The 14,714-nt window shown below is 41.4% G+C and overlaps 1 protein-coding gene across 1 annotated transcript in view; it reads right to left on the reverse strand.

Moving 5' to 3' along the window:
* Positions 1 to 14,714, reverse strand: part of vwa5b1 (von Willebrand factor A domain containing 5B1) — a 54,180-nt gene that overhangs the window by 38,132 nt on the left and 1,334 nt on the right. The window contains exons 2-6 of the mRNA XM_066671445.1: positions 10,160 to 10,316; positions 5,498 to 5,659; positions 3,259 to 3,478; positions 2,650 to 2,804; positions 2,071 to 2,202 (exon numbers count right to left, since the gene is read on the reverse strand). Of these exons, the coding sequence (XP_066527542.1) occupies positions 2,071 to 2,202; positions 2,650 to 2,804; positions 3,259 to 3,478; positions 5,498 to 5,659; positions 10,160 to 10,298 (808 nt within the window). The 5' untranslated portion in view covers positions 10,299 to 10,316. The remainder of the gene's footprint in view (positions 1 to 2,070; positions 2,203 to 2,649; positions 2,805 to 3,258; positions 3,479 to 5,497; positions 5,660 to 10,159; positions 10,317 to 14,714) is intronic.

Raw genomic sequence — 14,714 nt, forward strand, 5'->3', positions numbered from 1 at the left:
AGTGGTGTGAGCCATGGTACTTCAGCAAGTGAGTCATATTTGGTTGAATAAGTTTAAAAAAGCCACTAGCTCTAGATCCACAAATATATCATTTCTGCGTCTGCACAATCAAAAGGTTCATTTTTAAGGTCCTTTTCCTTTATTAAATCCTGAAGCCTAGTCTTTGTCCTTATCAGGAAATCAAGTTTGATCCCTGGTGGTGCCACAGTCATCGGAAGCATATCTGATCTCTTGAAAAAAGCTAGAAAGTGTAGGGAGAAACTCACAAAAGCCCATCACAGTTGCTTTGAGAGTTGTCAGCAAAACAAAACTCTCTGCAGCATCACCGAAGCAGAGGTGCTACGCCAGGAAATCCAGCCCTCTAGTATGTTTATCCTTTAAGAAATCATAAGAAATCAGAAGCAGCAATCCTGAGTAAGAAGAAATAAGCAGCCGGAGCAAATCTCCTTCTTCCTTGGCAGGAAGTGCCAAGAGTGTACTCTAAAATAAACACCACCATCTGTAAGCCAAGACTGTGATCTCAAGCCATTTGTCTTTGCCATACTACTCCACGGCTGTGAAAGTTGGATCTTGTACAGTTGACATATCGAAAACACTGAAGCCTTTTGCAGCGCATCCTGAGAGTAACATGTCCTTTACCACTAATTACACTGAGCTGGTACTTCATACAGATGTTGCAATATCAGGTAAGTGGCGATTATACCATGGTAATATGAGGACTAGTCTATGATCTCTGCAGAAGGTCCACTACAGACACACACACACACACACACAACATCAAACCACTCCATCCAAGAGGGCCATCTACTCTCCATCTGTTAGAGCCATCAGTGTGTCATAAACAGATGAAATCTGAAGAGGACCATTACTGTATTTGCTAATATAAACAGAGCTATCTGAGCGCTATATAAGTGCAAATGTGTAGCCTGGCAACATTCTACCTGATCTAAAATGACAGCTAAATAAATTTCAGTCTGAATCTGACAGTAGCCTGTCAATAATCCGCTTGAATCAGACAGTTGCCTGTCTACACTTTGTGTGAAACTCAATAATTTGTAATGGTATGTGAAGAATTCCTACAAATTTCAGCTTATTGTTTAAATTTTCACTGCTTTTCGGTGCTCTAGGGCAAATAGGGCCTCATTATAGAGAGAGCAGAGATAGCTGTGAATATCAAACATAAAGGGATTAAATACATTCATTCATTATTTGTAACCGCTTATCCAATTCAGGGTCATGGTGGGTCCAGAGCCTACCTGGAATCATTGGACACACACACACTCACTCACTCCTACGGACACTTTGGAGTCACCAATCCACCATGTGTTTTTGGACTGTGGGAGGAAACCGGAGCACCCGGAGGAAACCCACGCGGACACAGGGAGAACACACCAACTCCTCACAGACAGTCACCCGGAGCAGGAATCGAACCCACAACCTCCAGGCCCCTGGAGCTGTGTGACTGCGACACTACCTGCTGCGCCACCGTACCGCCGTGGGATTAAATACATTTATTAAATTCCCTCAGATCCCGTAGGTTTAACCATATGATACAGAAAGATCAATATTCTCTTTTAACATGATCATCGCCATTTGAAAAGTCTGGCAAAAGTCTGACCCAGACATGCAGTAGATCTGTATGATTCTCACTTAAGTCTTTTCTGAATCAGATTAACATCATTCTGTCAGATCCCAATTAAATGTCTGAATCTCACTGTAACCAATAACAGTCTAATCCCAATACATTTCTGGCTGAACCCAGCCGCAGCCTCAGAGAACAGGAAATGTAACACTGATTAGTACCTAACAAATATCTGATAATAAATCATGTATGAACCTGATCAAACCCTGTATTAATTTTCCAGAATTGTCATATTTCAAGCTCTGATTAGGACAGAGACAGAGGAGCAGGAACCCTTATAATATCATATAATATTACATGATGACAGAGAAGCGTGTGTGTGTGTTTCCTAGTGCTCATATGCATCATCACAACTCTGTCCACAAGGCATCTCCAGGCATGTGTCTCTTAAGAATCAAGGGCAGTGTGTGTGTGTTTGTGGTACTCACCACTGGGGTAGATAAGGATTTCCACAGGGCAGTCGTAGGTGTATTTGTCTGCCAGTGTGACCACTATGCTTGTAGCTGAGCGAGCAAATGGGTCAGCGTCAGCTCGGATAGCATGAGTGGGGCTCTCCACTCCTGTAAACACACACACACACACTGCATGTAACATCGGCACCAGGCATTAGATCACATGAATATATTATACCAAGTATATTCAGTTGTTCAAAACCCTAATATAATTTAAAAGCATGGTTTTAAAAGCAAGCCTTGGATGCGTTTGACACATTAGATCTGAAGGACCGAGAGATACAGCTGCAGGATGATCACCATCTATTGGATTGGCTCAGTCACTACAAAGAACACATTTACACTGCTACCCCCTCCAATGCTTCAGGGGACTTTTATGAACATCTACCCGTGCTTGGCTCACGTGTAACTGCTCCAGTGTCTCATTCGATTAGAAAAGATTTTCTGTGGAGATAATACAAACTGAACCACTGCATCTACAATTGGTGCACCTTATGTAGCTGAACTCTGTCTGTCTCTCTTTGTGAATGACAGGTATCTTTGTAGGCCTCTGACCTGCCAATAGATATGGCCCTCTGATCTCCAGCTGGAAGTTGAACTCATAGTCGATTGAGTTAATGGACTCCTCCTCCAGGAGCCAGGCCAGACACAGCTGGCTGCTCAAGGCCATCTGCTCGTGAGAACCCAGAGCACAGTGGTGTCTGTCTCTCCTGAGTCACACACACAAAAAAATTATAATTTACCCAGTATCTTATTCTTCTCAGTATCAGCCCAATTTTAACAGCATGACACACTGTCTTTTTTGGTAGAGGTGACATCATTTTTGTTATTTAATGTAGAGTAATGTCTATATATGTAGACAACTACTGTGCATGTATTTTAAATTTTCTTTTTTTCATACCTCAAAATTAATTAAAAAAAATCAGTTCAGGAATCAGTGCAAAGAACACCTCAAAAACACAACTGTAGATATTGCTTTTAGGGTTGTACCATGTGTACTTCAGTGTTTTCCTTTTCCAATTTATTGTATTATTAAAAAACAGTGATTGTAAACTTTTAAACAGTAGTGTAAAGCTAGGATATTTCCCTGTCGTTAAAAAATGAAGAAGAAAAAAATGCTAGCTGCTAAAATGTCTGAAATGCTAAATAAAAAGAAGGCCTCACTTTCTGCTTGTGCTGGGGGAGAAAGCCTGCTCTTCTTTAATGGAGCGCTGAACTCTGGGGGTGCAGACGGTCGGTGATGTCACCCGGACCCCCCCATTTGGAAGGGTGCATAGCTCAGAGGATGTGCTGACCAACACATTAACAGTCTCCAGAGGAGGAATGACCCCAAGGTTCACCACAAGCACTCTCCGCTCCAGATCCTCGTCCAGCAGTACCTGACCTGCAGCATGGTCACAAATCTAATCCAACCTCCATCCAGACTCCATAATGAGCATGCTCTGTTACTATGACGGGGGACTGAAGTGGAGTCACCATTACAGATGAAACCTGGAGTAATCATACCCTAGTAACACTTACTGGGGACGTAATAGTTTGGTAGACACACATAAATCATTGAAACAGTCAAAGCAATATTAGGGTGAAATATTCATCAAGTATCAGCATTTTATGACCTAAGACAGTGGTTCTCAAACTTTTTAGACCAAGTACCATCCATTATCAAACTAAGACCTCCAAGAACCACCTATGATTTTTACCACAGAAACATGTGGCCACTGGTTCTTCCTCTGTTCCAGGGGCTTTTTATTTACTTGAAATTTGCATTCTTAAGACAAAATTCATTCATTCATTCATTCATTCATTCATTATCTGTAACCCTTATCCAATTCAGGGTCACAGTGGGTCCAGAACCTACCTGGAATCATTGGGCACAAGGCAGGAATACACCCTGGAGGGGGCGCCAGTCCTTCACAGGGCAACACAGACAGACACACACATTCAGACCTACGGACACTTTTGAGTCGCCAATCCACCTACCAACGTGTGTTTTTGGACTGTGGGAGGAAACCGGAGCACCCGGAGGAAACCCACGCGGACACGGGGAGAACACACCAACTCCTCACAGACAGTCACCCGGAGCGGGAATCAAACCCACAACCTCCAGGTCCCTGGAGCTGTGTGACTGAGACACTACCTGCTGCGCCACCGTGCCGCCCTTAACATAAAATTATCTAAACTAATTACTTCAAAATTATAGAGAGGGTACAAATAACGAGGCCTAAACTGGATGTTTTGATCACAGTTATACATTTATGAGAATATATAAAATATATGGGCCATAAGCTTTTTGAAATAAATTAAAATGAGAAGAGGTCATTTTAATATCAGTTATGTGCTTTAATAGTCTACAGGTGAAAACAGCGAGGCAGGTAAAGGAGGGGAGGGGCTGTGTTAAACCTTGTTTTAAGGCTGTAATGTTGCGAAGAACGGCCATGTTTTGCTTCAGCCAAGTGTTGTCTTCTATTTTGTCTTCACGTAGACAGAATTCTCGCTTAGTTTTTCTCTTTTTCTGCCTCTGGATTTAGTCCTTCTTGGCTCCAGAGTATTTCTCAGGATTGGTCTCGGCTTGTTTTTCGTCTTTGCTTTACCTCTTTTTATAATGAGATCAAAATTGCTCACGTCTTTCTTTAGATGTAACTGGGCTTTCTTTACATGGATTTCTCAAATAAATAAATAAAATGGGGGATAGTGTTGCCTCCCTGGAAAAAAAAACCGGAGGAACACTGCCTACCCCCTTCCCGTACAGACGTAATTACGAGTATGCGTAGCATGGTGCGTTTTTCTACAACACAAATGAATTTGGTTGGGGCATAATTACGAACACTGAAACATTATGTAATTCACATTAAAAACTTTAGATATTGAGTTATGAATTCCTTTATTAAGTAGTAAATAATTGGAGGTCATTTGGCGTACCACCTCTTACTGCTTCACATACCTCTAGTGGTACGCACCACAGTCTGAGAACCACTGAAATAGGAGATAAGTATTGGACTAAGAGGAATGTTTAGTACAAAATGCTTGAAATCATTTTAACTAGACTTACGCTGAAAATTAAGAATGTTTTTTTCCTTCTCTTGGAAAGTTACATCTTTGGAGATACAGGTTTTTGCTGGATAGCAACAACACTTTTAGTTTTATATCTAAGTACATTATAAAAACAGTAGCAGCAGCAATTTTCAAATCTATGTTTGAGACATGTAGTTAGCACAGTGCTAACTGATAGCGATCTATTCACTTTTAGCTTCATTAGCATAGATAACTCCTGTATTAAACTCAAGAAGCAAACTTTATATACCACGTTTCTCAAGTCAGCAACATTTGTAGCAGTAATAAAACATAGATTAAATTTTCCTCTCTTATTTTGAAAGAAAACTGAAGGGACAGCAGTAATTCTCACCACTCCCGCTCTGTAGGGATCCGTTGGTGGCGGTGCAGCAGTCGAAGTAACAGTCATCGATTTTTGTCTTGTCTTTGATCTGCACTGTTATTATCTGACTGGATATCATCGCCTCAAAGCCCACCACCACTGCGGCCTCCTCCAGGGGGTAAATAAAGATACCTTCAATAAAGAAAAAAGAAATAGAAGTTGCTTATGTAAGACTGACTACACATTTTATTACAGGATCATATGTGGGTGTCAAGCACAGATTTAGGAAAATGAGCTTATCAGCTTATCAGTGTGCTGCTTATAAAAATTGTTGTGGCAAAGCTATTAATGAATTTAACATAAGGACTATAAATTCAGGATTTTAGTTACAAACACACACACACACACACACACACACACATATTCATTCATTAATTTATTCATTATCTGTAACCCTTATCCAGTTCAGGGTCGCGGTGGGTCCAGAGCCTACCTGGAATCATTGGGCGCAAGGCAGGAATACACCCTGGAGGGGGCGCCAGTTCTTCACAGGGCAACACACACACTCACACATTCACTCACACCTACAGACACTTTGGAGTCGCCAATTCACCTACCAACGTGTGTTTTTGGACTGTGGGAGGAAACCGGAGCACCCGGAGGAAACCCACGCGGACACAGGGAGAACACACCACACTCCTCACAGACAGTCACCCGGAGGAAACCCACGCGGACACAGGGAGAACACACTACACTCCTCACAGACAGTCACCCGGAGAGGGAATCAAACCCACACACACACATATATATGAAACAGAGGCTTAATTTCTTTTTCTAAAAATGTTGTCTGTTGATAAATTTAAGAGTCTACAACCCACAATAAAAAATATTAGGTAATAATAATGTAAGGTAGTAATGGAACTGCTTTATGCAAAGATTTGTAGGGTTCAATTCCCTGCTTGGATAAGGCCACCATGTTACAGCAATGAGATTCCTTGGGCAAGACTCCTAATACTACATCGAAACATGTAACATGATCAGAACTGAAAGAATTTGTAGCTGTCTTGGCTGACTCTGTTCTACTATATCTAAAGCATCTACATGATATACAGCTCCAGACCTCTAATATAACAGATGTCTTATATCATGTCTGGAGTTTTAAAATAATTGGAAAGTAAGCCATGGTGGTCTGACAGTTGTTCAGCTGTAAACTGTAGCATGGTCTGGAATTGAACACCTCTTATGTAGCTCATCATTTTCCAGCTCCTGATGCACTGACACTTTGAAATCTGAACGAACAATGCAACACCGAGCTAAGTAGAAAGGGATGTGAAATATTCTCCAAAGAATCTGAGGAGCTATTGTGAGCCACTCATTTCCTTCCCCTCTTCTTTCACGGTGGCAATTTTTTGAATTCCAAAATCAATGGCTGTATCACAAAAACCTACGTAAATTGTTCTCTGTCTCCTTCTTAATCCTTAATCCTCCTCCCACCAGCATCCTCTCTTTCTGCAAATGACTTCATGACATACTTTGAAACAGAAGGATGACATCCTCAGTTCTTTCACTCATCCAGGCAGAGGCAATCCAGACACTTAACACAAGCCTGACACTGTTAACCTTCAAATCACTCACTGAGAATGAAGGGATTCAATTTATTACTATACATCTGTCCCGGTACCGTGCCTCACCTCTAGAAACCCACCCTCAGTCTAACAAATACTGCAAGCTACAGATCTCCTTTTTCCCAACTGACACTGTTAAACTGTGGCACCAATAATTTGTGGACACCTGAATTTACTCTGAAATTACGGGGATTATTTTGAGTGGTTGTTCCTCTTCAGTAAGGTGGTTTGGGTGGTTGCTCAACCAGTCTACATGTGTTTTGTGGATCTGGAGAAGGCATTCGCCCGTGTCCCTCGGGATATTCTGTGGGGGGTGCTCTGAGAGTATAGGGTACTGGGCTCTTTGCTACGAGCTATCCAGTCCCTGTATAAACAGAGCAGGAGTCTGGTTCGTATGGCTGGCAGCAAGTCCGACTGGTTTCCAGTCGGAGTTGGACTCCGTCAGTGCCCGTTATCACCGGTTCTGTTCATAATTTTTATGGACAGAATTTCTCAGCGTAGACAAGTGGCGGAGGGTGTCCGGTTTGGTGGTCTCAGGATTCCATGTCTGCTTTTTGCGGATGATGTGGTCTTGTTGGCTTCATCGAGCCAGGACCTCCAGCTCTTGCTGCACCAGTTTGCAGCCGAGTGTGAAGCGGTAGGGATGAGGATCAGCACCTGCAAGTCCGAATCCATGGTACTCAATCGGAAAAGGGTGGAGTGCTCTGTCCAGGTTGGAAGTGAGATCCTGCCTCAAGTGGAGAAGTTTAAATACCTCGGGGTCTACATGTCTCGACTGGCCTGGGAACGCCTCAGTATACCCCCAGAGGAGCTGGAGACGGTGGCTGGGGAGAGGGAGGTCTGGGTTTCTTTGCTCCGACTGCTTCCCCCGCGATCCGGATAAGCGGTGGATAATTGATGGATGGATGGTTGTTCCTCTTTCCTACAGTTACAGCTTCTGCCCTTCTTGAAAGGCTTTAGAATAGATGCTAACAGTTGCAGTCAGTCTGCTACAAACCCCATTTCTAGAAAGGTTGAGACATTTTGCATAATGCCATAAAAACAAGAATTTGTGTGTTCGCTGATCACATTGATTGTGTATTTTAAAGATATTTTCAATCAGAGGCCTAGAACATACCGCAAAAATTGGTGACGGGGAAAATATGAGTGAAACATTAGCAGAATATTAATGTCACAAGTGAATAATTACACTATAGGCAGGTGGATATAAAGGTTATAAAAATGAGCATTCATCAAAAGGTCATTGCACGTTGTGATATGCCAAATATCATTAGAGAATTGTCAAACACAACATTTTTCAATGCAAGATTGAAAAAAAAAATGGGTCTTTACTTAATATTATGATAGTATTCAGAAAATCTGCAGAAATACCAGTGCATGTAGGGGAAGGCTGGACACCATTTCTCATGGTGGTGCAGGGGGTGCGGGTGAATCAGTGAACACAGCTTGGAAACTTGCCCTTCCCTTGATATTGAGGCAAACATCAGGTTTTCGCAGAGACATATGCTACCATCATGATGATATTTTATCCTGGGAAGTCCATGGTTATTTCAGCAAGACAATGCCAGGCCTCATTATGTCTGTGCTACAACTAGGCTTCATGGACATGTTGCAGGAATCAAATTTGTTTATATATACAAAATACAAAGTTGTTCAGCAAAAACATTAAATATTCTTTGTCTGCTTTTGTCTGTTAAATAAAGCTTCAAGAAAATGAACAAATAACAAATTCTTGTTTTAATTGCATCTTACACAAAGTCCCAAATAGAAATGGGGTTTGTGAATTAATAAATATAAACATCTATTAACATGAGTTACTAGTGACATTTCCAGGCTTCTTTTTTTCTATATAGATTCTGACATTCAAAAGGGACACATGAATAGGCTTTGTTGAGGTGTGTAGGGGATCTGGAGGAAGTGGGGGTCTGGGGGTTTTATGAAAGAATAGCACTCGTCTCAATCTCTTTCAGGCATAGTGCACTGGATTTAGAGAGAACAGATTAATGCTGATAAGGTTTCTGACGCATTTCTTCAAAAATTGCTTTTGTGGCCAAGATTAACATTTAAGCTTTTATTTTGGGAAAAAGAAAACATGCCCCTGTCAGTAATGGCTGGGAGTAAGTGTGTTTTCAGGTTAGGAGTTGAAGTAAATGAGTTAATCATGCATTTCATTATTGAAGTACATTCATAATTAATTTAATTAATTACATTTTTCTAGACCTTTTGAACTATTCGTAACTCCAGCTTGAAGCCCAGCTGCTAATGCCTTATGTTGTTATTATTGCTAAAGCTGTTACTGTAGCCCTCATTCATATACAGATTCATATCCAGAATTGTAACTCTCAGGTTCCACTGATGGACATATTGATGAAGAAAACAAACAAAAAAAAAACCAACAACATTTTGATTCATGTTACTGCAAAGCTGTTTATTACACAGAGTGGTTTCCCTGATGTGTGTATGTGTGTCTCACAGGCTAATGTTGAAATGTTAGCACGGGTGACAGCACCGAGCTCTCCCCAGATGGAAAAAAATGTGGCAGAGGTATGTCTGTTGACAGCCATCTCGTTTTTGTGTCTCCTCAGAGTGTTGCTCAAGCCCAAGCAGTTCACTCATGTGTTTTGTAAAGCCACTGCTTCTCAGTCAAAGGATTCAGAGTCAAAGTATACAAAGAATGCAGCTTGATCTTTAAAAAATTAGGTTTGTACCCATAAATCACATCTTATTTATACTTCTGCAAGATAATTTCCAATTGCTTTGTGTTGTATAAAATAAATACATGTTCAAAAATATACAACCAGCATTCTTAGTGAATTAGTTGATTTATCCTACTATATGGTGCACCAATTTTTCACCCAAACATTCAGCTAAGAGAGTGTGAGTGGGTAAAAATGAGCTGAGATGAGTGTCGGACTTTAATACAGGTGAAGAGAAGACACTCAGAAAAATAGGAATGTCCCTTACCTCTTCCCCTATTAGACAAGCTCAACCTTAAGCTTAAATTACCAGGCTGAGAAAGACTGCTTTGCAGAACAAATGCCAAGCTGTTAGTTCCTGACACTCTTACCTTCAATGGGGTGGTCCTCTATGTTTTCGTACGTCATGGAGGCTGTCATGGCCAAGGTGTAACCTCGGACACAGGAAGTGATGTCAGAGACACTGAGCGGCAGGGCGCTTCGTTTGGCCTTGTTGATGAGGCCCGGCATGGCTGCAGACTGGCAGGGCTTCCAACACACACACAGACACACACACACACACACACAGCTGAGCTGGGACAAGTCTCTAAAAACACGAACTACCACACTACAATTGATTTATATATTAAACATATTGGCAAAATATAGAACATAGCAACATGTATTATCGTGTAATGTGTATTAAAATGTTTAAAAACATAAAAGAAGTTCCGTGTACAGGACATGATAACAATTCTCCTTTAGTGTGAAACTGGTGCCAGTACTTATGTATTCAACAGCATATATTAACCATGTGATTAAAAAGTTTGAGAAGTGACACAGATATGAGCTGCAGTTTATATGATGTTTCTAATTTTAGCTTAGATGTAGCGGCGAGACGAAAGCTCTTATAATCTTATTTAATTTGACATAATCCCAAACTTTATCCAAGGCTGTAAGTAATGCACTATTGCTTGACTTTTTGCATGGCGTTAGAAGCATATCTAGATTTATTATTCCAGTCAGCATTGACAGAGATGTCCAAATATATCCCCAATAAACAACTGTCAAATGCAGACATTTCAACAAATAATCACACATCCATCTTAAAATGACAGCTTGGTGAAAATGTATATGTGCACAGCTTTCATCTAGCTTCAGATGTCGACAATCCACCAAGATGTTTCTTACTGAAGCTAAGGCTAATATTGCTAACATTTTATTTTAGTACACTGCATGCAGTTTTGTGTGGAATTGTTTTGTTTATGTCCTTTCTGGCATTGTACGACACATGGTTAACCAGTGTAATGGATAAAATAACAGACAAAATTCAGGTATAAAGCTGTTTTAGCAATATTTTACACAGTCACAATGGTGGGGGTTTATTGAAGGAAAACAACTGGTGAGCATCAGATAAAATTGGGTGTGCTCACTTCACAGTATCAGATGTTAATTTTGTACAATGTATTGGTCACAATGGAGCCAAATGGCTGAAAGTTCATAAAACTGTTAAATAGGGTGACCAGACGTCCTCTTTTACCCGGACATGTCCTCTTTTTTAGACTTAAAAAATGTCTCGGCGGAATTTCACAAACGTCCGGGATTTTGTTTTTCTAGAGCTTACATAGAACTTCGAGAAGTTTCGTTCACAAACTAGTCCCGCCCTCCCCTACTCCGATTGGTTCACTTGAGTGAGAAGGGGGCGTGGTGAAGTAGCCTACATCTTCTGATTGGACGGTCTGAATTTAGAGCTACCGTTATTGGTCGATAACCTTCTCTGTAAACATTTAATCAGTCAGTTTGCACGTCAGTAGTCCTCGTTTACGTCACGCAACGCTCATGCCCCCCCCCCCCCCCAACCCAAAGACATGTCCTCTTTTTCCCCATCTCAGATCTGGTCACCCTACTGTTAAGTGACCATAACATAAAATTAACAATTATAACCGTCAGTCACCTTAATTAATAGTATCTGGCACCCACCTGATGTATTTACCCTACTCTGTGAAAGAATACTTCCTTATCATGTTTGCTACATTAGGGTCATGGCTCCCGTACTAAACTAAAGAAGCAAACATCAGACACCAAACATCCTGTCTCATAAACAAAGATAAGTATTTCATCCTCTTTTATGAGCATAGCTTGATGCTCTTTTGTTAAAGCTGGCAAGACCAAGCCAACCCACTTTCCATTCATCTTCAGTCTTAATTCTCCCGTCATGCATCATTCATTACCATTCTGTGATGTGAAATTCAGAGCCCCACAGGCATGCGGAGAGATTTTCTGCTGCACCAAACGTCTACACCACTTGCCCATCGCAAACTTCTAAAAAAGCAGCTCCATCAAAGTGAATCAGATTTTCTTGGCATCAAAGGAGCCATATGGCCCACTGATACAGACACACAGAACAGAGCAGTCTGTTCATTCTTACAACCCAAATCCATGGTCTAAAATATGGCAGATCCACAATTCACTACATGCCAGAAGTTTGCACACATTCGCTCTGGAAGGGGTTTTCCTTGTTTTCACTAGTCCTATAATTTTGAATAATAGTGAACAGAGCAAAACTGCAGTTACACACCCTCAAGGCTGTTTTTCTTAGTTTGCTCTGTTCCATTAAAAAATCATTATAAGTTTAATGTGTAGGTGGGACTAACCTATTGTATCTTGATTATAGTGATATATAAATATGATTGTTTTTGTGACATCACACATAAAGTGAATTCAAATTTTGCCACTTTCCATACACACGTTTTTTTTAAAAAAAACGTGAAAAGAATTTTACCCATGGACCACCTTATACTAAGATTGTGGTACCACCAAACATTCAGAGAATCCTTGCGTAACCTTAGCCAAAGTGATGGAATGTCACTTGTGAAAACCGTTCATTTGTTCGAGTGTTACCGAACCTTGACTGATATCTATTGACTGGATCTGAACTTGAGGAGCCCTGGTTTAAAAGCTCTTTGAACACATGATGCTTGGCACATAGCGATGCTTGCTGCAAGAGAATGACAAGACTTCACAGTAAACACATGGAGAGTGAATGGGAGACCTTAATAGGCTTCCTCCTCGATCTCTGCACTTCCTGTGAAGATGGACTTTTGGACTTGATTATGCACAACAAGAATAATCACTGTGGCAGGACAAAGAAAGACATCGCATTGGAGATTACACATCGCTCGGCGCAGGACCATTGGAACAGGACCATTCATCCAGCAGAGCCATCCATAACTCATAGACAGACGAAACAGTGTTTCATTAGGCAAGGTTATGTTGCAGTGTTTTGACAATGGAAGTGGACATGAGAATGGACAGATGCACTGTATTAACCCTGCACCAAGCCAGCCTGTGCCAAGACTGCCATCATGTGTCCAGCACTAAACAGGTTTCTCCTAATCTAATTGTAGCCTTATGGAAGAAATGGCACTGTAGTCAGGAAGAGCGGAAGATAATTCATTTAAAGCCTGACTGCAGTGGATGAGAATGGACAAAAAAAACCACTCATATGGACCCACACACATCTTAACCTGTTAATCTAAGGTGGTAAACAAGACAAACAAGAGCAACAGACTATTTCAACCTGCTACCTAATGTATAAGATTTCCAAAGATTACTAAGCACACTTTCTGATTAGTGAATTTAGTAATTTAGTGATTCCCGGTAACATTTTTTCCAGTTACTCATGATTTTTGACCATAAATGGTTATGATTCAATTTTACATGACCATTTTCCAACTTCTCTACATCACATAAAATAAAAAAGCTGTTTGTATTAAGACAAATTTGACAATTATTATGGGTATACAACTCCTCCTCTGTGCTCAGTACTGTGCCTCATTCAAAAAGCAAGTTATGCTGAAACACTGCGTGTAGCTGCAGCAAGAATGGGCAGAGCTAAAAAGATATAAGCTAAACAATGTACAGATTGAGAAACAAACACTATGTTTTGAAACTTTAACAGTGTTTACATACTACATTCAACTCTACTTTAGAACCCTTAATTTCAGAAGAATTCATTCATTCATTCAGTGTGTGTTTTTGGACTGTGGGAGGAAACCGGAGCACCCGGAGGAAACCCACGCAGACACTGGGAGAACACACCAACTCCTCACAGACAGTCACCCGGAGGAAACCCACGCAGACACTGGGAGAACACACCAACTCCTCACAGACAGTCACCCGGAGGAAACCCACACAGACACAGGGAGAACACACCACACTCCTCACAGACAGTCACCCGGAGGAAACTCACACAGACACAGTGAGAACACACCACACTCCTCACAGACAGTCACCCGGAGGAAACCCACACAGACACAGAGAGAACACACCACACTCCTCACAGACAGTCTCCCGGAGGAAACCCACACAGACACAGAGAGAACACACCACACTCCTCACAGACAGTCTCCCGGAGGAAACCCACACAGACACAGAGAGAACACACCACACTCCTCACAGACAGTCACCCGGAGGAAACCCACACAGACACAGAGAGAACACACCACACTCCTCACAGACAGTCTCCCGGAGGAAACCCACACAGACACAGAGAGAACACACCACACTCCTCACAGACAGTTACCCGGAGGAAACCCACACAGACACAGGGAGAACACACCATACTCCTCACAGACAGTCACCCGGAGGAAACCCACAAAGACACAGGGAGAACACACCATATTCCTCACAGACAGTCACTCGGAGCGAGACTTGAACCCACAGCCTACAGGTACCTGGAGCTGTGTGACTGCGACACCACCTTCTGTGCCGCCTTTCAAAAGGATTGCTGGCTATTACTTACTGTAAACACACTCGTATTAAGGGATTCCCCTAAGAAAAACAATCTCTGCTACTCCTATGAGAATGTGATGAACAAATACTAAACTAGCATACAGCAGAATTATAGTACAGTGTAGTATAGTATGATATAGAATTGTATATTAT

Source organism: Hoplias malabaricus, chromosome 5 (genome assembly GCF_029633855.1).
Source record: "Hoplias malabaricus isolate fHopMal1 chromosome 5, fHopMal1.hap1, whole genome shotgun sequence".
NCBI lineage: Eukaryota > Metazoa > Chordata > Actinopteri > Characiformes > Erythrinidae > Hoplias > Hoplias malabaricus.